The sequence below is a fragment of the Nothobranchius furzeri genome, chromosome 9 (genome assembly GCF_043380555.1).
Source record: "Nothobranchius furzeri strain GRZ-AD chromosome 9, NfurGRZ-RIMD1, whole genome shotgun sequence".
NCBI classification, from domain to species: Eukaryota; Metazoa; Chordata; class Actinopteri; order Cyprinodontiformes; family Nothobranchiidae; genus Nothobranchius; species Nothobranchius furzeri.
In genome coordinates, this window is record NC_091749.1 from 69,563,413 (window position 1) to 69,590,118 (window position 26,706).

Here is a 26,706-nt window from a genome sequence, read left to right on the forward strand (position 1 = left end):
TCCCTAATCTGCCTTCTGGTGCTTTCTGCTTTTTGCAAACAGATGAGAATTCTGATGACGTCCAACAGTTTGTGTTCGAGACTTAGTCTTGGATCGCTGCCACCGTGAGCAGCACTGGTTTCTGTGGCCTTCAGACCCGTGAGTCATGGAGCGCTGCACCCAAAAGCACATTTTAGACGTTAGACTTATAAATCTGCAGGATGAGGTTGCAACTTTAAATCTTTGTTTTATTTTATGAATACATGCTTGGAAAATCATTACTGTAAAAATACAGATTTTTCTTTACAAGTTAACAAAATGTTGTAAAAAATTACTGTTCAGAGTTTCGTTAAGAGTTATAATCATATTATTAAATAATTAAAGCCACAGAAGGAACAATAAGATAGTCGTTGTGAGAATAATCATGATTTTGAAAACTGATTAACTTTATAAAGACTCTCCAGTTAAACCACAGACTTTCTCATTCAGACTGGGCTGAAGGGTTTGTCGGAGTCGGCCATGAAGGCCTCTATCTCCTCCACGGTGCGAGGCACGCAGGTCAGCAGCTCCACGCCGTCAGCCGTCACAGCAATGTCGTCTTCGATACGAACCTGCACAACAGCGATGCTCCGGTTAGTGAACCCACCCAGACACCTCATCACTGTTATTTCATTAGAAGCGCCCTGAGATGCGTTCACTGACCCCTCCGAAGCCTCGGAATCGAGCCAGAACTTGGTTGTTGATGAAGCAGTTCTGGGCGGGGTCAGCCAGGGCCTGGTCCAGCAGGTGGTTGATGAAGTAAATCCCAGGCTCCACAGTGAGGACCATCCTCTCCTGCACCAGGCGGCCCATCCGGAGGCTCCTCAGTCCGGGCTCGTTGACGCGCTCCACGCCCTTAAACACACCTCGTTGTTATTATTACCAGGATTTTTTAGAAGATATGCAAACCAGTTCATGTCTCGATTCTTAAAATGTTTTTTAGAGCTGCACAATGTTAGGTTTGAGCATCAACATCGTAATAAACGTGTGCGCGGTAGCTGCACCGTAGGTCCTGCTGCGATGTTGGAAGGAAAGCATGAACTCGGATTGTTCGCATGTAATGTTACGGGCACTTGACGCAGTGATCCTCCAATCAGAATCACTCTGGTTGGTTTATGCTCGACGCGTCCGCGAGGTTCGCACGACTCCGCGCGGCAAAATTGCGTCATTTAAAAACCACGCCCCTCCACCGCGCCTCCGCACGGCCCAAACATTCTGCACCGCGCACGTAGGAAATTTTCTAACCACGCGGACGGTCGAACACGGAAAAACATGATGGACTGGCAAGAACTAGCATGGCAGAGGTTCGTAAATACAGACATTTGTATGATTCAGGTCTCAAAGATCACGTGATAAACATGTTGTTAATAATTCTTGGAGAGAAATAGCTCGCACTGTCGGAAAAGACGAGGACGCTGTTAAAAAATGCTGGAAGAACATGATGGGCCGATATGTGAAGGCAAGGAAGGGGAACAAACGGAAAAGCGTGATCCTGGTGGAAACAAGAACACTCCACCAATTCTAAAAGAGCCGAGTTGGCTCTCAACTTTCATTAACAACTGTAATAAGCAACAGTAATTTTTACTTCTATGTTGTAGTGTTGGATGCATGCCGTAGAGCTCCATACTGACCCCTACAGTTTGGGAGAATCTTGGCTCACCGCAGAGACAAGCCGCACGAACCATAAACGCTGCGAGTTGTGAAGGGCGTTCCACCCGCGAGCCGCAAGCTTGGTGTATGCTTGACACATCACTTGATGCATCACTTTATGGAAGCGGACCCTGAGGAATTGGTTATGTAAGATTTTGTTTTTTTGATGCAACAATCAATAACATTCCGCAAAAACTGGTTTGAGCTACACGTGAGAACGGGGGGAAGCACTTTTGACCTTTTAGCCAATAGTGGAGGACTCTGGGGTAACCCATCACTGTTGGATCAAGTAAGATCTCCAGAAGCTAATATGAGGATCCTAACGGAGATTATGATGAAAACTTTGAGACGTATTTGATGGGAAATTTCCAAGGCTTTCCGCGGATTATTACGTTGGACTGTGGACTAAAGACTTGCCATGGACAAACTTTTATCGGAGAACCATTTGTTGGAAGATGGCTCTGTTTAAAAGTAGCCTCACAATCGCTCGTGTTTCTGTTTCCTCGCTCAAGCCGCTGTGTTGAGCGATGCGCATTCCCCCGATAGAAAAGCTCAGGTTTTGGGCTGAGCAGGACACATGCTCGCTGCGTGACGGTCGGGAGACCGCAGCAGCAAGGCTGTTACTTTTTAGGTTTGGCAGGACAGGCAGAAAAGCGCATTTTGAGCATAATTGTAATCCAGTCTTGTCAACGAAAGTTCCTGCATGTCTCATCATTTAGTTTTAGCCACCAAAGAGCCATTTTTACCTCGTCTTTTATCCAGAGCGACGTGCAATTGTTACCCTGGTTTCACACTGCAAGCATCAGCGGAACGGAACAGCAGCGGAGCGGCTCACTCGCGAACTTCAAAGCGGTCCTTTTCACACCGGGAGAGTCTTGGCCGCGGCACGGCTTCCTCGCTGCGCCTCGCTGTACTCGCGAGATTCTAAAATCCCTCGAGACTTCCGACACCTTCCTCATCGAGAGATCACAACCCCCGCAAGGAATCACACCGTTGCACTTCTCGAAAGAAACTGGTGGTAAACAAAGCCGTTCGGTCACACGTGCTGACGTAAGTTGTAGATAACATCGCAACGTTGCATTTTATTTAGAAAATAACCGGGGACTTTACACTGAAACCGTGTGTGGTTTCCTGTCTCGCACTATGTGAACTGCAGAAATTGGCGTGTTCCAGAAGTGGCTCGCAGAAAAAATAGATCCCGATCCCATCTTTAGCGGCGCGGCATGCCGCTTCTGGGATGCTCCTAGAAATTGCCGCGTCGCGGCTGGTTTGAAACACTCCATAGACTAACTGGATTCTATTTGAAGCGGTGCCGCTTCGCTGCCGTTCCGTTCCGGTGATGCTTGCAGTGGGAAACCGGGGTTAACCTATAGGGCACATTGTGATCTGTGGGGGAAACCGGAGGAAACTCACGCATGCATGGGGAGAACATGCAACTCCACGCAGAAAGACCGCTGCCGAGTTTCGACCCGGCAACCTTCTTGCTGCGAGGCAACAGCACTAACAACGGCACCAACATGCAGCCCAATTTTCCTCTGATAGGGAAGGTTTCACTTCCCACTGGGTCAACCCTTCCCTCCGTTTATTCCAGACCAACAGATTCTTCCACCGTCTGCGTTCAGAGCTCAGACCGTCCTACCCTCGTCTTGAACTTCTTTCAGTTCTGCTAAATTTTATTATTGATGACTCATCACTATTCAAGAGAAAAAAGATAACGTTTCCTCCTTCCACTGCCTTCCTGTTGCAGCTCTGACACAGTAGAGGTTTTGTCGAGGACTTTTAAGTCTTCCCACCTCAGGGTAGCCTCCCACATCGTGCACGTCGATGCCCAGCAGGTGTCCCAGGCCGTGGGGCATGAAGACAGAACCTAGGTGGACCTTCAACATGTCATCCACGTTCCCGTGCAGGATCCCGATCGTCACTAGTTCTTCCAGGTGGACCTTATCAGCCAGGCGGTGCATGTCGGACCACTTCACACCTTCAACAAAACCAAATAAACATTTGAGACGACTTTTGTTCACAAGCTCGTCTTCGCTCGTTTGGTTCTGACTGTAAAGCACAGAGGAGGAAGTGTTATGGTGGTGGGGTTCTTGGATTTGTCTCAAAACTTCAGGCAGAAAATTCTCCCAACAGCCTCCAAGCTTCATTTATTAATATAATTTTGATTATTTAATGATAAAAATATTGTGTTTCTTCATCAGTTTTAATCTTAAAAGTAGAAAATAATCTAAATAAAGCCACAGAATGCACCAGTTATTGTGTTTGTGTTCACAGCTGTGACTGGTCCTACACTGGAACATTTAGTGAGCTTTTTTCCCAGTAACCTGGTCTGATGGCGGCCAAAACGGTGCGGGAGGACTTCAGAACCGCCTCGTAGACAGCCTTCTGGTCTGGAGTGAACTTCCCGTTGGCTGGGAAGGAGCAGGTGATGTCTGACGAGTAGCAGTAGTACTCTCCACCCATATCAAACAGACTGCAGGGAGAAAAAATGTTGACCCAGAAAAACAGAAAGAAGCTCCTTAAAGAGCAAGTCACCCCCTACCAGAGTATTACTCCACTCCCACGTCCTGTTTGAAAAATGCAACAAATGCTGTTAACTAGCAGACCGAGAGGGCGGAGCCACTAACAAATACACACACACACGCACGCTCACAACGACATTGTGACATCATATGGTACCAGCTAACATTCTAGGGTACCTCTTAGCCAATAGCGATGGCAGATTTAAATTCAAATGCAGTGCAGAGTTTTTACCTGACAACGGCACAACACTGACAGTTTTAGGCAGAAAATGTAAATTTTAACTAAAATGCACTAAAGTGCAGAACTACTGACTACACGTGTCTGCAGCACGATTAGACACACATTTATATAGTTTATCAGAAAAAAAAGTTGATTTGGGGGTGACTTTCTCTTTAATGAGGACTTTAGTCCCACTGAAGGCATCTCACCACATGTCTCCGTCCTGAATGCTTTTGTCGTTTGGGGCCCCGGCGTGACCGTAGTGGAGGACGGAGGAATTGTTGCCTCTGGTGGAGATAAAATCAAACTTTTCAATTAAACTATTGCAAAACATTCAATTTGGAATTCATTTGAAACTTTTCTCTCATCTTCTTCACAGTTTGGTCCCCAACCCGTCTCCAATTGGTCTCATATTTTTCACAGGCCTGTCCATGTCTAGTCACCCAGATGGACGCTTTGTCTCCTCTGAGAGGAAAACTGTCTCCTACGGTCTTTGAACAGGTAAAATAAAACCCATCCCTCCCTCTAAAAGTCCGTTTGCATTCACTTCAGCGTCGTGAGAAACTGGACCGAGTTCGTGTTTCCGCCCAATGAGCAGACCGAAGACCTACGTTCCACAGATGCAGGTGTAAGAGGTGTGGCGCATCCCTCCTTTAGTGTAGCAGTAGTGTTGGAACAGGCTGCAGAAACAAAAACACGTTCCGTTAAATGGAAAAACACTAAATAAATACATTTTATGTGTTTTCAGAAGGTAACGTCACTCCACATCTCCTTAACTTCAACTGTAAGGGTGAAAAACTAAAACTGAGATGCCTCTAACTGATTAAAGAGCAAGTCACCCCCTACCAGAGTATTACTCCGCTCCCACTTCCTGTGTGAAAAATGCAACGAATGCTGTTGCCTAGCAGACCGAGAGGGCGGAGCCACCAACAAATACACACACACACACAGGCTAACAACGACATTGTGACATCATATGGTACCAGCTAACGTTCTAGGGTACCTCTTAGCCAATAGCGATGGCAGATTTAAATTCAACTGCAGTGCAGTTTTTACCTGACAACGGCACAACACTGACAGTTTTAGGCAGAAAATTAAAATTCTAACTAAAGTGCAGAACTATTGACTACACGTGTCTGCAGCACGATTACACACACACATTTATATAGTTTATCAGTAAAAAAAAAGTGATTGGGGTGACTTGCTCTTTAATAAACCGTTTTCATGTCTGGTCAGGAAACAACGTACCTCTCCATCTCATATTCTTTCTGTCCTGGTTTCACATGCTTCATGATCTACAACAACAAATATCACAAACTTAACACAGACCTGTTCTGCGTTGGTTAAAAATAATCTCACCTTTTTAGTTTAACTCACGTTAAAATCACAAAATCATCCAAACTCAAAAATGAAACGAATCACATCCAAAACAGCACAAGTGAACGTCCATCTTAGCTGAATTCTAATTCAAGCACTTTCAAGGCTTTCCAGGACCTTCTGCTGGTGAGGATTTAAACATGAAACACGATCGTTTCACTTTCTTCTCTGATTGAGCTGAAACCAGCATCAGTTTTGAGCACTTTTATAATAAACGGTGCGGTTGGCGGAAAAACTAATTATCATGATTATTTCTGATTCTAATGAGTCACTCTGAGATTTTCATGCAGGCTGAACATGAAAATAGTATCCTACACCTACCTCCTGCTTCTGAAGAAAAAAGGTGGTGAAATGCAAGGATATGAAAATCCTCACATATCTATGTCACACTGTGAATTTGCATTCATGACCCCGCCCATCTTGGCTCACGCCCGCCCATGGGAAGGTTTTTTCTTGCAGCGAGGAGAGACCGGCGAGTGCCTAGGCTCAAATTCACACTGGGCTGAAATGAAACTCTGGGACGGAGTCGAGGGTCAAACTTAATATTTTTTGAAAAAGTGACGGCAAATTTGCACATTTTCTTTATCAACATGTATGCAATTTTGAACCTTTTAATTTGGAAACAAACTTATTTCTGCATTAACACTGAATGTGGAATAACCAAATGACACACGAGCAAGTCTGTTTTAAATAAAAGGCATCAGCGGTATTCATTATTTGTGGTATAGTCAGCATTTTTAAAATCTATTCAGGATTTATGTTTTCTTATTTATTAATTTTTCTTTTTTTTTCTCCTGTAATACGTGTCATCGCTGCTGTGACGTCTAGCTTTCCCCACTGAGGAACAATAAAGGGATTTTCTATTCTATTCATCTATCTGCAGCCTTTCCACTTCCTGTTTACTGTAGGTTAAATCTTTTCTCACGGGCCAACAACAAAATAAAATATAATTTTATCTTAAATGAAATTGCAACATCTCACCTGTTAACTTTCATGTTTTGGAGCAGAAAAAGAGCATAAAACCAACATATTTAAAGCTCAGTTTGCTCCACTGGTTTACTGTGATGCTCACCTGTTCCAGCCAGATACCTGCATCATGGGGTTGATCTGAGCTGAGGAGGAGATTCCTGTTGTTTGTTCATCTTCATCATAATAATGACAACATTAGATGACAACAGGTGCTCACATAGGTTTGTGCTGATGAACATGTCTGAGCAGCTTGACCACGTCGATGTGTGTCGGGGAGGAAAAATAAAAACTACAGCAGCAACAGAGTCATGCTGGTTTGAGCGTGTCGCTGCTCGCTGAAGTTATATCAGCTCTGTCTGGAGGTTAGTTGGAAAACGTTCTCTTTCGGTCGTGAACGCGTTACTGAGCGGTTAAAATCTCCGTTTCTGGGCTTCAGCATTGGCAAATAGCCGAGTAAACTCGGCGCTGAGTGAGAGGAGTGTTTAGGTCTTCCGAGACAGCAGAGCTGCAGGCGCTGGAAAAAACACAAAGGAGGGGGCGCTTCGGTGCCGTGCTAACGTCACAAAGCATCATGGGAGTTGTAGTCTTTGTGGTAAAATCAGCCAGCGGGTCAGTTTTAATATATTTGATATTTATCTTGTTGGCCACATAAAAATGCTCAGCGGGCCTTGAATCTGACACATGTGGTCTAGGTGATAGTGACTTTGCAACATGGCTGAACTCGTTCTGTTAGACAATCAGAAGGGATGTGTGTGCATATCATTAATATTAATGAGTAATCCTGCTATCTTCAGCCCACAACTGCACCAGCAAACTTCTGCATCACAGAAAAGGAGCACCATAGCTTCTTTTTTTAAGAGAACACTGCAAATGTATTAAATAAATGAGTAAACCGCACCTTTAAAATATAATTTTAAACAACTTAAAGGAACTTTAAGAATCCTGAAACTACGGCAAACTGATGCCTGATAAAACTTTATGATCCGAGTCCTGCTGAGGAGGATCTCACCATCTTGTGGGCTTCACTGGAAACTCGGTTGGTGTAACGCAGAACCTCAAGCTCCATGTCCGTCTTAGTGACCCGACTGCAAACAGACAGCAGGAGAAAAAGTCTCTTTTGTTCTTGTTAACAAATGGACAAGTCAAGACATAACAAATCACAAATAATTAACAAAAACTACAAAAGAAAAAATCCTGCTGTGGTGCAATCAAAAGAAACAAGATTAAACACTTTATATATGTAGAACTACTTAATACTATCACTAAGCCGTGACTTCTAGTATATTTATGTAGTTTATCATTTTTAAGATACTCAGCTTTTTGAGTAAAAACATGGTCGTTAGAAATAAATCTGGGATCCTTCAACTTCTTCAGATGAGGATTAAATCGGATGTGTTAATAGGGAGCCTAAGTCTCGCCCATCTACTTCCGGACTCCCGGACTATGCCATGGATTTCACAGATGATGTCCATGAATTTAAAAGTGACAATGTGTAGTTTTCCACCATTAGTCTCTGGAAATATCCATCAAAATGTTGTTTTTAATTAATTAAAAGATGCCCAGCTGTTGAAAATTATTGGTGGTTTAATAACATATGAACATAAGAATCAGGTCTAAAATACACGGGGGGCCAATTCTCTGGGCGACGCCATATAGGATGCCATGCTTCCTTCTACAGAAGCCTGTGAGGACAAAACACATTTACTTATTTGTAACAAATGTTTACAAAACTTTCAGCATTGATAAACATTGTTATTTCACACATTTACCCCTTCGCTTGTTGCCAGTGATGAAAGGGAATCTGATGTTCTTGTTATTTTGCTGCAGGTTGTGCCCCCAGGGATTTTTCACCCTAATGGCCATCCGTTGGTAAGGTCTTACTCGAACACAAAAATAATACTTGCTTGCAGTGATTTAGGTATGTATTGCCCCCTATTGCCAGGCAAAATACACACTGTCCCTGCATCTTGACACCAAGAAAGTGCTTATTTTTGAACGGGGGGAAACATTATTTTAGGTTTTGTGGGAAAATATTTCCAGGACTACAAATGCAATCACAAAGTGACATCGTATACGCGACGTGCCAACGTCTGGTTTGTAGTCGTGATAATTATGAACTTTTACAAGCTGATGAATCTCAACGAACGTGACTGGCGTGGTCGAAACACACTTTGTTACTTTAGATGTGAATAGAAATGTGCGATCCAGGGCCTAAGGCAGGGCGGATTAGACAATAGCTCTTTTAGCGCCGCTGACTTTCATTCATTTTTTCGTCCCTCCGCACACCCATGAGCCGACTGGAAGGGGAGGAGACTTAGGCTGCCTATTGGTCAAACAAATAAAATGAAATTGTGATAAATAAACACTTAATCATTTTCTACAAATACGTAAAACCTTTTGTTTACAATCAATCTGAAGAATGATGTAAATAAACCAAAAAACACCTTTTAACCACCTGATTCTCATCACAATAAGACATTTCTAGAATTAATGCAGAGGCGACAAGCAGAAACGCTCCAGTTTTTAAAAGATTCCCATCAGCCGGAGCGAGGAGCGGTCAGAGGGTTTAATATAGCTTGGCTCCTTTGGAAGCGTGCCTGAACAGCATTCCTCTTCATTTCAGGAAATGTTTAATCATCCGACGGCTCCACACTAATACCAAAGACAAGCACGCAGGCACGGAGCTTGTTGTATTCGTGCAGAGTGACTCCCGACTCCGAGGGGAAACGGAGCTTTCCTCACAACAACCTGAACCTGCAGCCGTTCTTCAGGAGTCTGACAGAAGAGACTACTCACCAATCCACAATAACTGGGTGTAAAACTGTGTTGTTCACTTGGAAGCTGATAAAAATAAAAAGAGGGGGCAACATGATGAACGAGTTTATGCATAATTACACTCAGTTTGTTTTAATATCTATAAACTAATAACAATTAAGTTCATGCAGGAAGGAAGTCCGTGAACGCACCGACTGATTCCTTCGAAGGAGGCTTCGCGGCTGATGCTCCCGCTGTCGGTGTTCTGTCCTCGCTGCAGACAACAACAGAGAGTTACATCGCTAACAGGAAAAACAAAACTATTTACAATAGAATGGCTGTGAAACTAACCTGCTCCTCAGTTAAATACAGGTGGTAATAAGTTTTGTACCTGAGCCCTCATTTATCAACCATATCTACAAACAGATGTGCGTAGGAGCGATTTTACGCGTTGTGTGGCATTTACCGGTTTGTACTTGTGCGTAGAAACGCTCCTAAATATAAGAACAGCTCTGAGCATGCGTAGGAACAGCATCTAGTGGTAGAACCGGGGAACCGCAGTACTGAAGGTCCCAGTCGTTCACACACGTTCCTCATCCGTAAGGTGCTTTAAGGTTGGTTTATGCTTGACGCGTCCGCGAGGTCCGCACGGTTCTGCGCGGAAAAGTTGCGCCATTCTCCGCACGGCCCAGAATTTCCGCAACGCGCACCTCGGAAAATTTCTAACCACGCGGACGGACGGACGCGGAAAAACATGGCGGACCGTCAAGAACTAGTACGGCAGAGGTTCGTAAATACAGACATTTGTATGATTCAGCTCTCAGAGATCACCGTGATCAACATGTAGTTAATAATTCTTGGAGAGAAATAGCTCGCACTGTCGGAAAAGACGAGGACGCTGTTAAAAATGCTGGAATGCCATGTTGTGAACAGTCATTTCTACTTCTACTATGGTGTAGTGTTGGGTGCATGCCGTAGAGCTCCATGCTGCCCCCTACAGTTTGGGAGCATATTGGCTCACCGCAGAGACGAGCCGCATGAACCATAAACGCTGCGAGTTGTGAAGCGCGTTCCATCCGCGAGCCGCATCACCACGCGGAAAGTGAATGCGTCAAGCATAAACCAAGCTTTAGCCATTAAACAATTATGTTGGTGGAAAAACAGCTTTTTCACATAATTGGTGCTAAAACCAATAGAAGACACACGTGACCGACGGGAATCTGCTGTTGTATCACCGCTGGAGGGATTCTGGAGGGAACGCGTTCTCCGTGAGCACACTGATCTCAAAGGAAATCCTGCTGTGCTGGGATTTGGGACCCTTTGTGGAGCGACAGACAAACCTCACGAATCCGATTCCAGTTTATACTTTATTATAAACTACGAGAACCCCCAGAAGTAGGGGTGGGCAATATAAACGATATAAGGTAGAAACGATATAAAATTGGGTAATGATAAGAGTTTTTGGCTATATCGCAATACCGCGATATCGCGATAACACGTGATGTCACTAAAGGTGCTTTTATAGGACACACCATGCTGGCAAATCAGCGTAATATTACCGCAATGGTATGTCTATAAATGCACATGCCGGCATGGCGTTGCACGAATACTGCGGCATTCGTTCCGCCTCGCTTGGTAGTAATATTGCCGCATCAGCCCCTCGCCTCTGACGGCTAAACGCGTGTCAGCCCCCCTAATTCCTTTGGAGCGACTGTGGGAGGCCCCCCTGCAATAGAGGGTGGTCGCGTTAGTCACGTGTACTGTGCGGGGGGGGGGGGCTCCAGCCACCTCCCTTTATCCCGTCTTGGTTGGAGAGGTGTCTGATGGCAGTTTATTCTAGCTTCAGCTTTGCTACTATAAATGCCAAAACTCTCCCCAGGGTGCCGCGGCAAATCCTATTTTAAAAAACGCCATGGTCCTGTAAAAGCAGCTTAAGATGTGCACCCTGCTGACATTGGGACAACAGAATGGCAGTGACTGCAAGCATGGAGCGGGCAGAGGAGGAGGCCTATATGCCTGCAGTGGCATATATTTGCCACATGAGGATATTTAAACGCGTGTCATTTTGACACATACAAACAGAGGAAAAAATGTATCGCAGTATATATAGAAAATAAAACCATCTCCAAACAGAACGACTCCTAAAGAAACCGTTATGGGCTCGACACAGGCACAGGTGGGATTTATCATCAGACGGTTGCGGAGGAACGTGCGTACGAGGCCAGCGCACGTTTCATAAATCAGGCTTTTGACCGTTCGTACGAACGTTCTTAATTTCATTCGTAGGAAGGAATTTAGGACAGCTTGTGCAAACATCTGATAAATGAGGGCCCTGGATTAGAAAAAAATGCTCATTTTGTGTGAAAATAAATAAATAACAAACAAAGCCTCCAAACGTCTCGGCGTGTTGAGTCCAAGAGAAACATTTTTTTATGATGTCATGCTAAAGCAATAAATGCACTAATGGCCTGTGACAAAGCATTTTAAAGTGCTTTTATATGGCAAAACTGCTTGCCAAAAGTCAGATGGTTTTAACTTTTCTGTGGTTTCTGCAGAACCGGCCTTGGACGTGGCGGTTCGATACCGGTACCAGTGAGTAGGAATAAAGGAGGTTACCAGAGTCAGGAGAACGGCCGGGTTTAGGCCGGACAGAACATCCACGATCTGCAGGAATTCAGAGGAAACAATCAGCAGCAGAACTCAAAGCTGAACGGTCCGAAACAGAACAACATGGAGGGATTTTAGTATTTTACAGTGGACTGGATCTATAAAGTGCCTTTTCTGGGCACTCAAAGCAGTTTCCGTTATTCACACACTCGGCCGCTGGTGAGAACTGACGCCAGGAGCGCCGAAAGGACAGGAGGTTGGAGCCTCTGTCCAGAACCAAGAAAGATACCGATGCCTTGCTGCCGAGACAATGCTTAAAAGAGGAACAGACACAATAAACAACGGACTGAGGGTGAAGTTTTTATAGAGGAAATATGAACTGGCCATGATTACAGGTTAATCATATTCCTAATAGTGCTAACCACGAACGTCCCATTTTTTCACGTATTAGACTTGATCTAAAAACTTCACCATGATTCATAATGAAAAGTCGCCTCTTCTCATTGGTTTAACCAGGAAGGCACCACTAAGATCCCTGGAAGTACGCGGGGTGGGGGTATGGTCTGGGCAAGCCGGGACTGAACCAGCAACCCTGGCTCTCAATCCTACCCTGATCCATCACCAGTGCGACTCTACAATCTGGTCTTCGGGGTGAAAATTTGACCTGCACCGAATCTCATTTTTCAGGTCGATACCAATTTTTGGTTCCTGCACGGCTTCAATAGCAACTTTGTCCAAATAACCTCTACAGACAGCAGAAAACATGCTTTTGCTATCATTTCTGCTTAACATGAATTGCTAGCATTAATTAGCATTTGGGTATGACGTAAAAAGAGAAGCTTATTGAGTTTCAGATGAAGGCGATTTCTAAATTCAAGCCAATTTTGTTCACCGGACAACTTTTGGTGCATCTTTAGTCAAAACGTTCTGATTGCAAATACCTTTACCCTTTCAGCTACATTACACATTTATATGTTTTATATTAATAATTAGATTTACATCCTAGAAACGGTTACTACCGGTGTTTACCACTAGAGAGTAAAACTAGTTGCACCCGGTTATAAAACTCAGCTAGCAGAGCTAACAGGTTTGGAGGTGTTGGACTTTGTGATGAATCAGTAAACCATTGAGACAGATTACTTCCTGGAAACTCAGTTTAGTACCTGGTGAGCTGCTGCCTTTAAAGTAGTGACATTCTAAACCAGCTGAATAAAACCGACGGAGCTTTAATGAAAGTTTTCCATGGTTTATATGGGAGAACGAGGGAGTCACGACTAAACCAGAAAGCCTTATTTAAAGGGACATTATGGAAATTTGACAGCCAAAACATGAATAGAAATAATAAATGTCTTCTTCATACATTCTCCTGCAATGCCCTGGTCCTGTAGAATGAGCCCTGGCATTTTTACTGTGATTGCCTGTTTTTCTGTAAAATCACAGAAAAAGAGAGATGCTCGGGTCGAGCAGGCTGCTTCATGAGCGTTCACGCTCAGGCATCGCCCGTAGCATTTGCTATCCGTAGCTTTAGCAGCAGAGAGAGAGGCAGTGCCACTTTGTCGCTGTTCCTAACGCCTAGTGACAAAGCTAGCTACATTTCTGAGGACCCTTAGCTACTTTCTGTAGAACTTTCTTCTAGATATTTCCTGCAAATTAGCAACAAAATAGCCATTTTCACTCCGAAGCGTTCTTTGAACGTTGTTTCAGCTGTCATCAAGGATATAAAAGTTACAGATACAAAAGACATCACTGGTGCTTTAGCTCACCTAGTAAGACGTCAGACTCTCATGCAGAAGACCCGGGTTTGATTCTGGATGTGAACATAGTTCATTTAGAGTTTCTTTTTTACATTAATGATATATTTTTTTTACAGTAAGATGTCCAAATTTTTATTTGAGACTCGCTGAACAGCATTGAATTCACAGATAAAAAAGATGTGGGTTCAACTTTCATTTTGGAACAATTTTTCAAGCAAGGGAAGGGAATGATCTGAGCATGCAGGAGGACTGACCCATCATAAACCTTTGTCGGCTGTGCTGAAGAGAAAGCTACAGAACCAAATTATTTAATTAATTAGCTGCGCGTTCTCCTGTCCTCTGTCCTCCAGGCCACACACACACACACACACACACACACACACACACACACACACACACACACACACACACACACACACACACACACACACACACACACACACACACACACACACACACACACACACACGGGACTGTCTCAGCTGTTATTTTCGTTAAGGAGTGTGCACGTACAGCGTGCGCGCCTCATGCACGAGCCTACTATTGAAGCTGCCGTTACGCTTTTGGCCTGAGGGGGCAATCGCGAACATAAAAATTCAAAACTCCGAAAAGTCCCGTTAACACTTTCTGTAAGAGTTTCTGGTATGGAGTTTAATAATTTATGACCTGATTCTGACAAGAATTAAATAATAATAAAAATAAATCCTGGTATTTTCTTTTTCTGGTGGGGTTAATGCTTCAGTAAGACACACATCCGGTGTTTTAACGGTATAAAGACACACGAATACAGTTACGTTTCTAATTTAGTCTGACGGTGTTAAACTGCTGTTTGATGAAAGATAAACGTGATTAATTAGGAAACCCGACACCTCGAGCAGGTGATGATGACACAGAACCACAAGGATGAGTCACAAGAGTTTAAATATAGAAACCAGTGTAAAATATTGGTCTGTTTCACTTCTCAGACGTTTAAAACCTCTTCTCCTGGAAGATGAATTTATTATTCTTATTTTCTAAAGCCTGAATCTGATCTGGAGCCGTTGGTTGGAAATCTGCTGACAACACGAATAAACGTTTACTCAAAACGCCCCGAACAGGCAGCCCGGAGTCGAGGAAACTCTCCCAACAGGCTGTTAAAACAAGCCTGCAGGTTATGAGTTTAAATAATCCTGACAGGCAGGTGAGATTTGTGCGGGCTGAATCCCATCAGGGGTGTGGAGTGAACAGGAATCATTTTGGCTAAAAGTATAAAAATGCATAAGAAACAAAGCCGAACTCAACCTAAGACTCAAAAATCACGTTTGAATAATTTAGTTAAAAAAACTAAAGATAATTCAAGTTGGCAAAAAAATTCTGTACAGTGGTTATTAGTTCAAAAAAATTACAGTTGCCAGTTTAAATAAAAACAATTTAAAGGAGACGCATAACTTGTTAACGTTATAATAGTTGCTAAGCAACAACAGAGTCGCATCTAATCAAAACAACCACCACAACACAACAAGGCCAAACAACATCAACTACATCGGGTGGGGGGTACTCATATGTAGTTTCTGCTCGTTACAGAGCAAGCCACTCCAAATCAACATTTTTTTTTGCTGATAAACGATATACATGAGTGTCTGATCGTGCTGCAGACAAATGTAGTCAATAATTCGGCACTTTAGTGCATCTTAGTTAAAATTTAAATATTCTGCCTAAAACTGTCAGCGATGCACCGTCGTCAGGCAAAAACTCAGCACTGCATTTGAGTTTCAATCTGCCGTCACTATTGGCTAAGATGTACACTATGATGTCAGATGGTACATTATGATGTCACAGTGTCATGACTGTGTGTATTTGTTAGCGGCAACGCCCTCTCGGTCTGCTAGGCAACAGCATTTGTTGCATTTTTCAAACATGAAGTGGGAGTTGAGTAAGAATCTGGTAGGGGGTGACTTGCTCTTTAAAGTTATAATGGTTGTTAAGCAACGACAGACAGCTGCATCTAATTGAAACAACCATCACAACACAATAATGCCAAACAACATCAACTACATCGGGGGGGGGGGGGTACTCATTTGTAGTTTCTGCTCGTTAAATAACAACAGGCAGCCACAGTTTATAAGCTCGACTCCCACATGTTCCAGTCAGAATTGATAAAGCTGCTCGGATGAGAAGCTAAACATCTTCAAGAAACCAAAGTCCAGTTGCCTTCATTTCCCTTTGGAAAGTCAGAGTGGAATACCGTTCACGTTTTCCAAAATAAAATGCAAAAAATAAAATAAAAAAAAGCACCATTTACTCATAAACATATGCTCATGGACTGAATTTTGAGAAACACAAAAAACGATAGAGGTCAAAGTTTATCCTTATAAATAGGGATGCACCGATACGATACTGGTATCGGTATCGGTAAAAGTTAACCGATACCAATGCAGTTGCTTGAAAATGGCTTCACTATAACTTGTCATTTCTGTTCACCTAATATTTTAGTTTTGTGATGATTTCTATTCATATGTTTTACTTTCTATCTACCTCACAGTCTTTTCCTGTTGAAAGCAGAGAAGAAAATAAAATCTGTATTCCAAATCATTGCATTTTTTTGTGTGGTAGAAGTATCAGTATCGGTAATCGGTATCGGCGAGTATTCCAATCCAAGTATCTGTATCGTATCGGTTTGGAAAAAAGTGGTATCGTTGCATCCCTACTTATAAAAACGCATCTCATGTGTTGAGTTATGATACAGATTCAACACGGATCATTAGATCTGCAACAACGAACATCGATTTCAGCAGCACAAATGTCTCGATTTTACATACAGATTCTGTTTCTTCACGGAAAAGGTGACCCGAAAGCAGCCGAACACGTACTTACATCACAGGTGTGCTGCACCTCATCAACAGCATATTTCCCCTTGAAGTGTTCTTTCGGAAAGATCCTGTCAACAGATCAAGACGGAAACTTAGCAACACAGAAACTCACCCCGAATCATCTGGATCTCGCCCATAAATTAAAAGATATACAGAGAAAAACAAATTAGCAATAAAATAGAAGGAATTAAGTTCTTAGTAATTATTATCAGGTGATCTGAACTCGGAGGATTAGAGGGACTTACTCGCCCATCCACGTAGCGTAGCTTTCAGGCAGTTTAGGAACAAAAAGAATGCACTTCCCAGAATCCACGTCGATGGCTCCGTAACAGTCGGGCTCGGTGACTCCAAAAGCCCAGTGGAAGAAAGACTCCTGCACGGGTGGAAAAGCCAGAAACAGCAGCTGTACACGTAACCCAAAACGGTTGAGGTTGGGCCATTCAGCTAAAGGTCACCTGGTGAAACTACCACGCCTAATTTGGTCTTTGAATGCACCACTGCCATAGCCTGGCAAGCCAGACTAAATAAATGTATTATTTAGTCTGGCAACGCTCCACTGACGGCTCTCGGTTGTGGGGCGGGTTCTACCGTTGTCCTTCATATGATCTCCGCATGCTATTGGACAATGAATGTGACAGCCAGGTTCCTGACTGGGACCAGGAAACGGGACCACATCCGTCCGGTTCTGGCCTCCCTGCACTGGCTTCCGGTTTGCTATCGCTCACAATTGAAAATCCTCGTCTTTGTTTATCATTTCTTCCAGGGTGGTGGTCCCCCCTATCTGGCCACGCTCCTGAACAAATATTCCCCATCACTCGCTCTGCGCTCCTCTGACCAAGGCCTGCTCGCTGTCCCTCGTTCTAGGTGTCGTACTCGCGAGGACCGGGCTTTCTCAGTCCTAGCACCGTCACTCTGGAACCAGTTGCCACCCTCAGTTAGGCTGTTCCCATCTCTGCCAGTCTTCAAGAGTCGCCTATAAACCCACCTCCTCCGCTTGGCGTTTCCTGAACATGTTTGATTTTGGCCCTCTTTTATGTTAAATTTATTTCACAGTTTTTGTTGGTTCACTCAATCCATTGTTTTACACATTTGTCCTGTACCAGAATGTTTCACCTATTTTGTAATGTGTATTTTGTGATTCGAATTGCTTTTATTTTTGATTTATTCAATATATTTACCTTCAACTGAACCATGTTCAGCGCTTTGGGCTTCCTGACAGGGTTGCGGAAGGTGCTTTATAAATAAAGCTTTGATTGATTGATTGATTGACATACCGCAACAGCTATCGGTAAATGAGGCGGTCCACAGTTGAAGAAGGAGAAAACACATATTTTTTTCTAAAAAAAAAAAAAAGCACTTGAATACATCTATCTGCTCCTGATTCTGATGAAGCCCAAGTTCTAATCGTCCAACATGGATGTAAAAGCCGTTTCAAACGAGCTGTCGCCATCTTGTTTCGCTCTGTTGCATCATCCCACCCACCAGGCATATAGAGTGCCCTGATTGGCCCACAAAGCGGATAAAGCTCTGTGATTTGTTCACTAAGCAGATAGAGCACTATGATTGGCCCACCATTATGGACCAATCACAGCTCTTTATGTGTTTGAAACCCCTCTAGAGAGCTGTGATTGGCCAGCCAGAATGCTGTTGGGGCTGCAGAGGTTCCAGTGGAGCGTTCCTAGACAAACTTTGCAAAGCAAGAGTTTGGTCTGGTTCACTCAGCTACCACTGCCAGGAAGCAATGTGAAAATGTGAGATGTTTCTCAGCGCAAGAACTCACCGCCACAAAGGGCTACGGCTGCTAGCAGCAACAAATGTTTCAAGCAGAGGTTTTAATTTCCAGAATCAGGATTTTCAAGTGGATCAGAAATGGGAATAAAACATAAAAGCACGACAAACATGTGGAGAACCAACCTGTCTGAAGAGGACGTCTGTGTCTGTGCAGTACCTCTGGGTCTGTTCTCCTCCCTGCAGAACCACCACAGACTTTGACACCAAACCCTCTTTGGCTCTCAGCTCCTGACACAACCTGCGACGGTTCTCCGCGAAGAGCGCCGCGGACACCCTCAGGGTGTCGTTCCCGAGCCAGAACACGGGTCTGAAGGAACAGGAGAAAACAAGGAGGGCTGAGGGCGGGTCTGCGGCCGCAGGCGGACGAGTAAGCACGAGTAAAAACAACGCAGAGTCTGCTCAGGTATTCATTTGGATCCTGAAAAGTTTAAACATCACTAAAGAACATTTACAGGAAACGCTGCGAGGAAAAACGGGAACTTATCAGCTTAAAGATTCTGCACATAACTTGCATATTAGGTTCATCCATCACACAGAATGATGCGTTTAACATGTTTCTTTTATTAATTCTGATGATTATAACTGACAACTAATGAAAACCCCAAAGTCAGTATGTCAGAAAGTTTGAATATTTATAAAAGGTTCAATACTGAAGATGCCTGGTGTCACTCTGATCAGCTAATTAACTCAAAGACCTGCAAAAGCCTTTAAATGGTCTCTGAGGCTAGTTCTGCAGGCTACGCAGTCATGGGGAAGACAGCTGACCTGACAGTCCAAAAGACGACCACGGACACCGAAGAATAACGACTGAAGTAAATCGACTTTTTCATGATATTCATGTTGAACGACCTGCACACGCGTGTGTTTGTGTGAGCCGCCGAGAGCAGGCAGAAAGGAGAAAGCTAATCTGAAGAGGGGATTTTGAAGTTAAGAATAAACCAGTGTTGGGACTTATGACAGAAAAGGTGTCAGCAGCAGGTCGAGAAGTTAAGCTAACATTGATTGAATTATTATGTGGCAGTATCTGTTGTGGCCATCTGACTCTACGACTCTTGAAGGCAGCACGCCTTAGCACTCTGGGCACAGAGAGCCCTGGTGCGCCTGTTTCAGGATGCAGAAGGTTGCCAGATCAGACGAGAGCTTCAGAAGGCAGGATCTGAAGTCTCATTTCCTGATATTTGGACATCTCATCTCTGATTGGCTAACAGCAGCATGACTCTACCACTGACTCGGTTTGCTCTGCAACATTGATGTTTTATCGAGCCTGGAGGAGTTTTGCTGGGTGGTGGCGTTGCTAATGCTAACAGTTAGCTTCTACTAGCCAAGACGTTCTCTGCTGTTTCCTGGATGCTAAACCGATGACAACTTTCCTCGTTGTGAGTCAGGATGAGTGAGTTCACAGCGTGACGTAGATCTGTCAGGATTTTCTGCATTTGAGCCAATTCCGCCGTTTTCTGCTGTTCCCGCTGATGTATCCGAGCCTCCGGCTCTTTTTATACAGCACTTAGGTTACCTGCCTTGCTATTTTTAAACAGTGCTCTACAAATAAATTGGCATGGTATGGTTGTGTGACGTAGATCTAGAGTTTCACCGCCTGTTTTCTATCAGAAGCTACTGCAGGAGGTAGGTGTAGGAGACTATTTTCATGTTGAGTCTGCATGAAAAACTCAGACGGACCCGTTAGAATCAGAAATAAAACATTAAAATGCTTTTTCAGTGAACCACACCTTTGACTTGAATGTCTAAAATACCTTTAAGTACTCACTATAGAAGTGAGTGACTCATAGATATAAATCTTTGTCTCAGGTCACAGTTCTGCTGATAAGATAAAGATGTTTTATTCCACCAGGGCAAAGTAGAAATCATAACCTCTCAGTTTTATCACCCGTTTTGAACATGTTTACGTTATTTTCTCTTTAAACGTGTATTTAGTGTTAAAACTGTCAGAGTTTCTAACAAAGATCAATGTAAAAGACTTTAAATAGATGTTTTCGGTTTGTTAGGAAGCTCAAGTTCTCCAGATGATTTGTACTGTCTCCTGGATCATGTGACTGAGGCTAATTGTGGTTTGACTGACTTCTACAAACTTTAAATCATCTCCAGAACTTGTAATACCTTTTAATTTAACCCATGAAAACAACATGACACATAAAACACACGATCGCTTTGGACAAAAGCGTCTGCTATGTACCTTAAACATAGTCTTTGTGTTCATAAAGTTGTTTAAACACAGCAGCGGGAAGTCAAAATCCCCCAGGAACATAAAATCCTATTTAGTCCAGCGGAACTAGGCTCTTGTTTAAATAATAACTACTAATTTCTAAGGTGTTTATTAAAATAACAGACATTTAAAATGCAAAGACGATTACAAAAGAGGGGAATAAAATAGTTAATTTCACTGGAATAACAAGTATTTACTCTCGTGACTAGTTTCATTAAAAGTTAATCGGTTTTTGCTAATTATTATTAAAGATAATACCATATTTCACCTAAATTATTTAATATATTAGAAATTTTATGCCAAAAATTGCTTAGCAAATGCTCGCGTGCTCGGCTAACTGACAACAATGGCGGATAAAATAAACTCAAAACTGTTTGTAAAACGATTAAAACCTAAAAATATTCAGATATTCATCCGTTATTTGAAAAGCAAACTCACGTCGCTGCAGCAGCCATGGTGAGCGAAACCAAACTGTCACGTGTTCACGCGTGTCACGTGACTTCAGTGGGTTTTTGGCGTCGAGTCAGCTGACGTGGCTTCGTGCTGCGTTCAAGTCTTCAGGACATCTCAGCTACAATCTGAGACTTGCACTAACGGCGTATTTGGGCGCTGCCCTCACATGAATTACCTAATAAACTCGAAACAAAACGACTGAAATTAATCAGATTCGAACCTATGAAGGTAAATTAGCTTCCTTAAGATATTTCAAACAGCTCCATTGTCATGTTTCACTGAGAACCTCAGGATACAGAGTTTTTCCTTCATTCTTTGAAACTTTACACTTTAAAATTACATTTACTTAACACTTTTTACATAACACAGTTGTTTACGTGGAATTTTGTGGTTATTTAAACAGGAAAATATTAGGGACGAAGATGGCTGTGGGTGTTCGAAGTTAACCCTGAAATCAGTGTGTTGCAAGCTCCAACCCACAGCCATGTCAGTCGTGTCCTTGGGCATGACACTTCCTGCTGTTCAGGCAAGGAGGGTGGCACCCGTGCTCAGCAGCTTTGCCTCTGTCACTGGTGGTAGTCGGAGGGACTGATGGCTTCCGTCAGTGGACCCCAGGGTAGCTGTGGCTACGATGTAGCTCACAACCATCAGTGTGTGCATGGATGAATGATTCACTGTAGTGTAAAGCACTCTGGAGTCCTGTGTTTCAGAAAGGCACCATACATGTACAGATCATGTATCATTTATCAGTATCACCACCAGCAAGATGTAGCCCCTCCGGTGCATCCATGGGTTTGGCACATGTTTAGGAAATATATTTGCCAAAACACCATTGTAATGTGGAAAAAATGGTGATATAAATATTTGTGTGGACTTCTGTTCAGAAGACTGAAGCTGTTTTTAAACTGAAGTTGATTGAGCTTGTTCTAGCCGTTAGCTCATCAGTCCTGATTGGTGACATTTAGGAACCTGTTAGGTGGGTAATAGATTTCATGCAGAAATATGCTTCAAACTGGAAAAAATCTCTTTGAACCTGCTTATTAATTTCGTTCCCATTTCTAAAAGGAGAAAACACACCACTGGCATTCATGTCTTGTTATAATTATTATTTTGACCTTGTTACCAAAATTGTTTGGCTGCCACTGACCTCTACTTATTTATAGCTCAGAAAACAAACTATGTAACCAAGCTGCATCACATAAAATCAATAATTCCAAAACAGGATGTGACACTGAGGGACAACAGTCAAACACTCAGTCACATTTATTTGACTGTCTGCGGTGCGTCTCTTTTACAGTGGATACAGCAGGGGGAGATCCAGCTCTCCTTAAATACGTTTCAGGAAAAACAAATAATGAATTTTCATGGATGAATGCAGATTCATGATGCAGTGAGCTTTGAATGATGTGGGTAAAAAAAAAAACACCCGGGCCTAGATGACAGACAAGAGGGTTGGCTCGCCAACCATGACATATGAATAACTTTAAATGATGAAAGGCAGATTTTTGATACCAGGGTGTGTGCTAACAAGGCTTTATGATTTCTGCTTTTTTTTCTTCTGAAACGTATATTCATTTGCTCTGTAAACACTGGAAACTCATTATTAGAATTAATTTAACAAGTCCACAGTGTCAAATGACTCTAAGGATACTTTTAAATATGTTTAAAGAGCAAGTCACCCCCAAAAGAACTTTTTTTTTCCTGATAAACTATATAAATGTGTGTCTAATCGTGCTGCTGACGTGTAGTCAATAGTTTTGCACTTTAGTGCATTTTTGTTAAAAAAAATTTATTTTCTGCCTAAAACTGTCAGTGTTGTGCCGTTGTCAGGTAAAAACTCTGCACTGCATTTGAGTTTAAATCTGCCATCGCTATTGGCTAAGAGGTATCTTAGAACATTAGCTGGTACCATATGATGTCACAATCCGGGCTGGACTGAGCATCCAAACCACAAACCATTGTTCTCTGGCACAGGAAGCTTCTTTGGTGTAGCGTTATTGATGACCGTCTTTCCGGGACAAAGTTCACGTTCCAGCTAGGTCACAGCTGGGTCAAGATATAACCTTTATCCACAGATTAAAGCCATCAGGAGCCAGAGTGTCCGAAGAGTAATCAGCCTGTTTATCTGTGTCCATCCCAAGATGAAGGACATCTTCAACTATTATCAAATAACTCAGTAAAAGCTTATTATTATTAAGGTTTATAATAATCATCATAAATAATCATCCTTTTCGTATTAAATGTATTCTAATTAATGAAATGACTTATTAACCTTGCGTTAATAATAATTATTATTTATGATAATCAGTAATGTTTAGTCAGTAACCAGAAGATGCCTTTGCACGTGTCCAGCTCATGCAGGATTCACTTCAAGGTAAAGACTTCACACATGTTTTTGACGCATGATCAAAGCTTTCTTCCTGAGAGAGTGGGCGTGTCCTGGAGCTTGGTAAAACTATCCATCCCCAGCTTCAGAACGAGTTCTTGAACCAACACCAGGAGAAAGGGGAACGGCCGTCCCTGAATCTCCACCTGCTGTTCTAGTCACGCTGACTAGAATAAGCCAAAGAATAGACGAACTGTAACTAGCTAACGGAGACTCTACCCAGAGTCATTGATTTCTGAGTTCAGTTAAAAGACAAAAAACTCCTTCAGAGTTACGGATCTTTAGACGCAAATCGTTCCACCAGTCGAGTGACCCAAGGAGACATCTCAGGACTGATTTGGTCGCATAGAGGTTCATCTACCAACCTCGTGCCTGGAGGAAACCATCTCCACCTGGACACTTCGGATCCGAAGGAGGGTCTTCTATATGGGTGAGGTAGACTTCGACAGATTGCGTCTGATGCTGTTTCTCTCTAAATAACTCAGTCAGCCTCAAAGCATCATCTTCATCCAGACCGCTTCCAACTCTCTGGGACAGAAACCTTCTCATAACTTCATCCACGCATCCAAACTCGTATTTTCCATTTAGCTTCCATTCAGGCACAGGTTTGCTTTTAAAACAAGTTTAATATCAAAGCTGTTGAAAATTGTCATTTAAATTGCCATCCATGAATTGTCATTTTATAATTGTCGTCTCAAATCTCTAAGTTTAAAATTGTTAGTAATAAAATTTCTTCATTTTTAAACTTGCCTCCTTGTTGAAACGAAACACAGAAAAGGAATAACATTTCTGGTTATTTGAAATCAAAGATCCTAGCTTCTGATTTAAAATAACTTTGCTATTAAATTTAATTATCTAAATTAAACATTAATCTTTGGATTTAAAATGAGATCAAACAGGTTGATGTATGAACTTAGAGCGATATATAAGTATCCAGGATATTTATATATGATCTAAGCCTCATAGGTTCATCTGATTGGTCATTTGTCGGAATCTCCACTGAATAGCCCAGAGGTGATTTCAGTGTGCAGATTTAACTCTACATTGGAGATGTCGCACGTTTAATTACAAAACTCCACAGCCTGTACCGAGCAATGTCTCGTGTTCAAAGCCGAGCAGATCGATTGTGTCGAAGCAATTTGTATTTGCCACAACAGACAGTAAGGATTCAGGGGAACCAGCTCCCGGTTGGCACCAACATTGGTGGACTTACTCCCGATGTTCCAAACGTTTCCCTACAGCCAGCAGGAACTTTCCCACTCTGTTGGGAGACATTTCAGGAGAACAATAATCTGAAGTAAAAAACACAACTAAACTTTAAACTTGTCGTGTTTGATTATAAAACTTATGTAAGATGATTAAAGTGTCAATGATGTCTGTTTGTGTGAACAGAGATGTGACGTCATGTGAGATGAGTATGTCGTTGTCTTCCATTGTAATCTCCTTTATTTCTTTTGCCAGTTCTATGCTATTTTTGCAGTGTTGGTCTGTGTTTCCTAATAACGGGCTGATGATTCTGCTGATATCTCTTGCCATGTTGTATGCTGGTGTACCTATGCTGTCAACTATTGGTCTAAGTGGGGTGTTTTGTTTGTGTATTTTTTGCGTTCCATATATTCATGACGTCACATCCCTGTTCACAAACACACCAACCCAAAAAACCATAGACATAGTAGTTAACAGAATCAGACAAGACAAAACTTTACATAAAAGGACAAACCTCACAGCAGATGACATAGCACAACTGATAGGACTGGTAGCTAACTCCACTTACTTCACATACGACAACATAATATACAAACAACTGGAAGGCTTTGCCATGGGTAACCCGTTATCAGCCACCCTGTGCGAGTTTTTCATGGAAGACCTGGAACAAAAAGCCATAGCCACCGCCCCCCCAAACTGTAAAATAAAACTATGGAAACGCTACGTAGACGACACACTGGAAATCATACCAAAAGGACAAACAGAAACACTAACACAACACTTAAACAATACTGACGACACGGGCAACATAAAGTTCACTTATGAGTTAGAAACAGAAGGCAGCATAGCATTTATGGACATGAAAATCACCAGACAGACCGACGGGACCCTAAACATAAACACATACAGGAAACCAACACACACAGACCAATATATATTATGGACATCAGAACACCCCACCATACACAAAATGTCAGTAATCAGAACATTATATCACCGAGCAAACATAATAACAGAAGAGAGAGACCGTAAACAAGAGGACAAGCACATACAACATGCTTTAAAGACCTGCAGATACCCGACATGGGCAATAAACAAAGGAAAACAACAAACAACAATAGAAAGAAAAGATCAACCAAAGCAAAGAACCAGAAATCCAGAAAGACAAGAACCAAAACCAGTGATAACCCTACCATACATCAGAGGCATAATGGAAAAAATAAGAGCAACAATGAAAAAACACAACATAAACACACCAACAAAACCATACACAACAGTTAGAAACAGACTAGTACACCCAAAAGACAAGATATCAGCTGGACTTAAATGTGAACTCATTTACGAAATCCCATGCAAACTCTGCAATAAAACATACATAGGAGAAACCGGACGCCAACTCAACACATGAACAATAGAACACAGAAAGGAGTGCGAGAAAGAGGCAAGTCGAAAACACACAAGAGCAGCTAAAGAAGAAGCAGAAAGTACAATAAAGAAGTCAGCCGTAACAGATCACTGCTTAAGAGAAAACCATATAATGGACTGGGACAGCACACGGATCATAACCACCGAACAACAGAAATACAAAAGATGGATAAAAGAAGCTATCGAGATAAGGAGACGTGGATGTGGGACCATGAACAGAGACGATGGAGTTTACACGCTGGACCACGCATGGGACTGCATCATCGGAGAGGGGAGAGCGGGCAGCAGAGGGCGACAACGTCCTCTGCTGCCCGCAGATAAACGGAGAAGGAAGTGACGCCACCATCAGCGTCAGCCTGAGGAAGTCTGCAGCTGCAAACGAAACGTAGCGGGAACACAGGTAAACAGATTTGCTCTGTGTTTTAAAAAAGAACTACAGCATGGAAATAAACTCAGAGTTGAATCATTTTAAATGTTGTCAACTCAACGAGAGAAAGGACCTCA

The 26,706-nt window shown here is 42.7% G+C and overlaps 1 protein-coding gene across 1 annotated transcript; it reads right to left on the minus strand.

The window, feature by feature from the left end:
- Window positions 1–206: 206 nt before the first annotated feature.
- On the minus strand, window positions 207–21,267 carry pepd (peptidase D). Its single transcript, XM_015954084.3, has 15 exons — window positions 21,171–21,267; window positions 18,635–18,818; window positions 16,966–17,093; window positions 16,725–16,788; window positions 12,127–12,174; window positions 9,723–9,784; window positions 9,553–9,597; window positions 7,766–7,841; window positions 5,659–5,705; window positions 5,022–5,090; window positions 4,620–4,697; window positions 3,993–4,141; window positions 3,462–3,646; window positions 682–873; window positions 207–590 (listed from the first exon to the last, which is right to left on the minus strand). Exons 1-15 carry the CDS (start codon window positions 21,185–21,187, stop codon window positions 465–467), a joined length of 1,470 nt encoding a protein of 489 aa, XP_015809570.1. The 5' UTR covers window positions 21,188–21,267; the 3' UTR covers window positions 207–464.
- Between the last annotated feature and the right edge of the window lie 5,439 nt (window positions 21,268–26,706).

Coding starts and splice junctions, on each gene's coding strand:
- pepd (XM_015954084.3), bottom strand. Junction 9,785..12,126: donor CGGCCGTTCTCCTGACTCTG/GTAACCTCCTTT, acceptor TGTTGTCTGCAG/CGAGGACAGAACACCGACAG. Junction 4,142..4,619: donor ATTCAGGACGGAGACATGTG/GTGAGATGCCTT, acceptor TTCTCCCTGCAG/TCTGTTTGATATGGGTGGAG.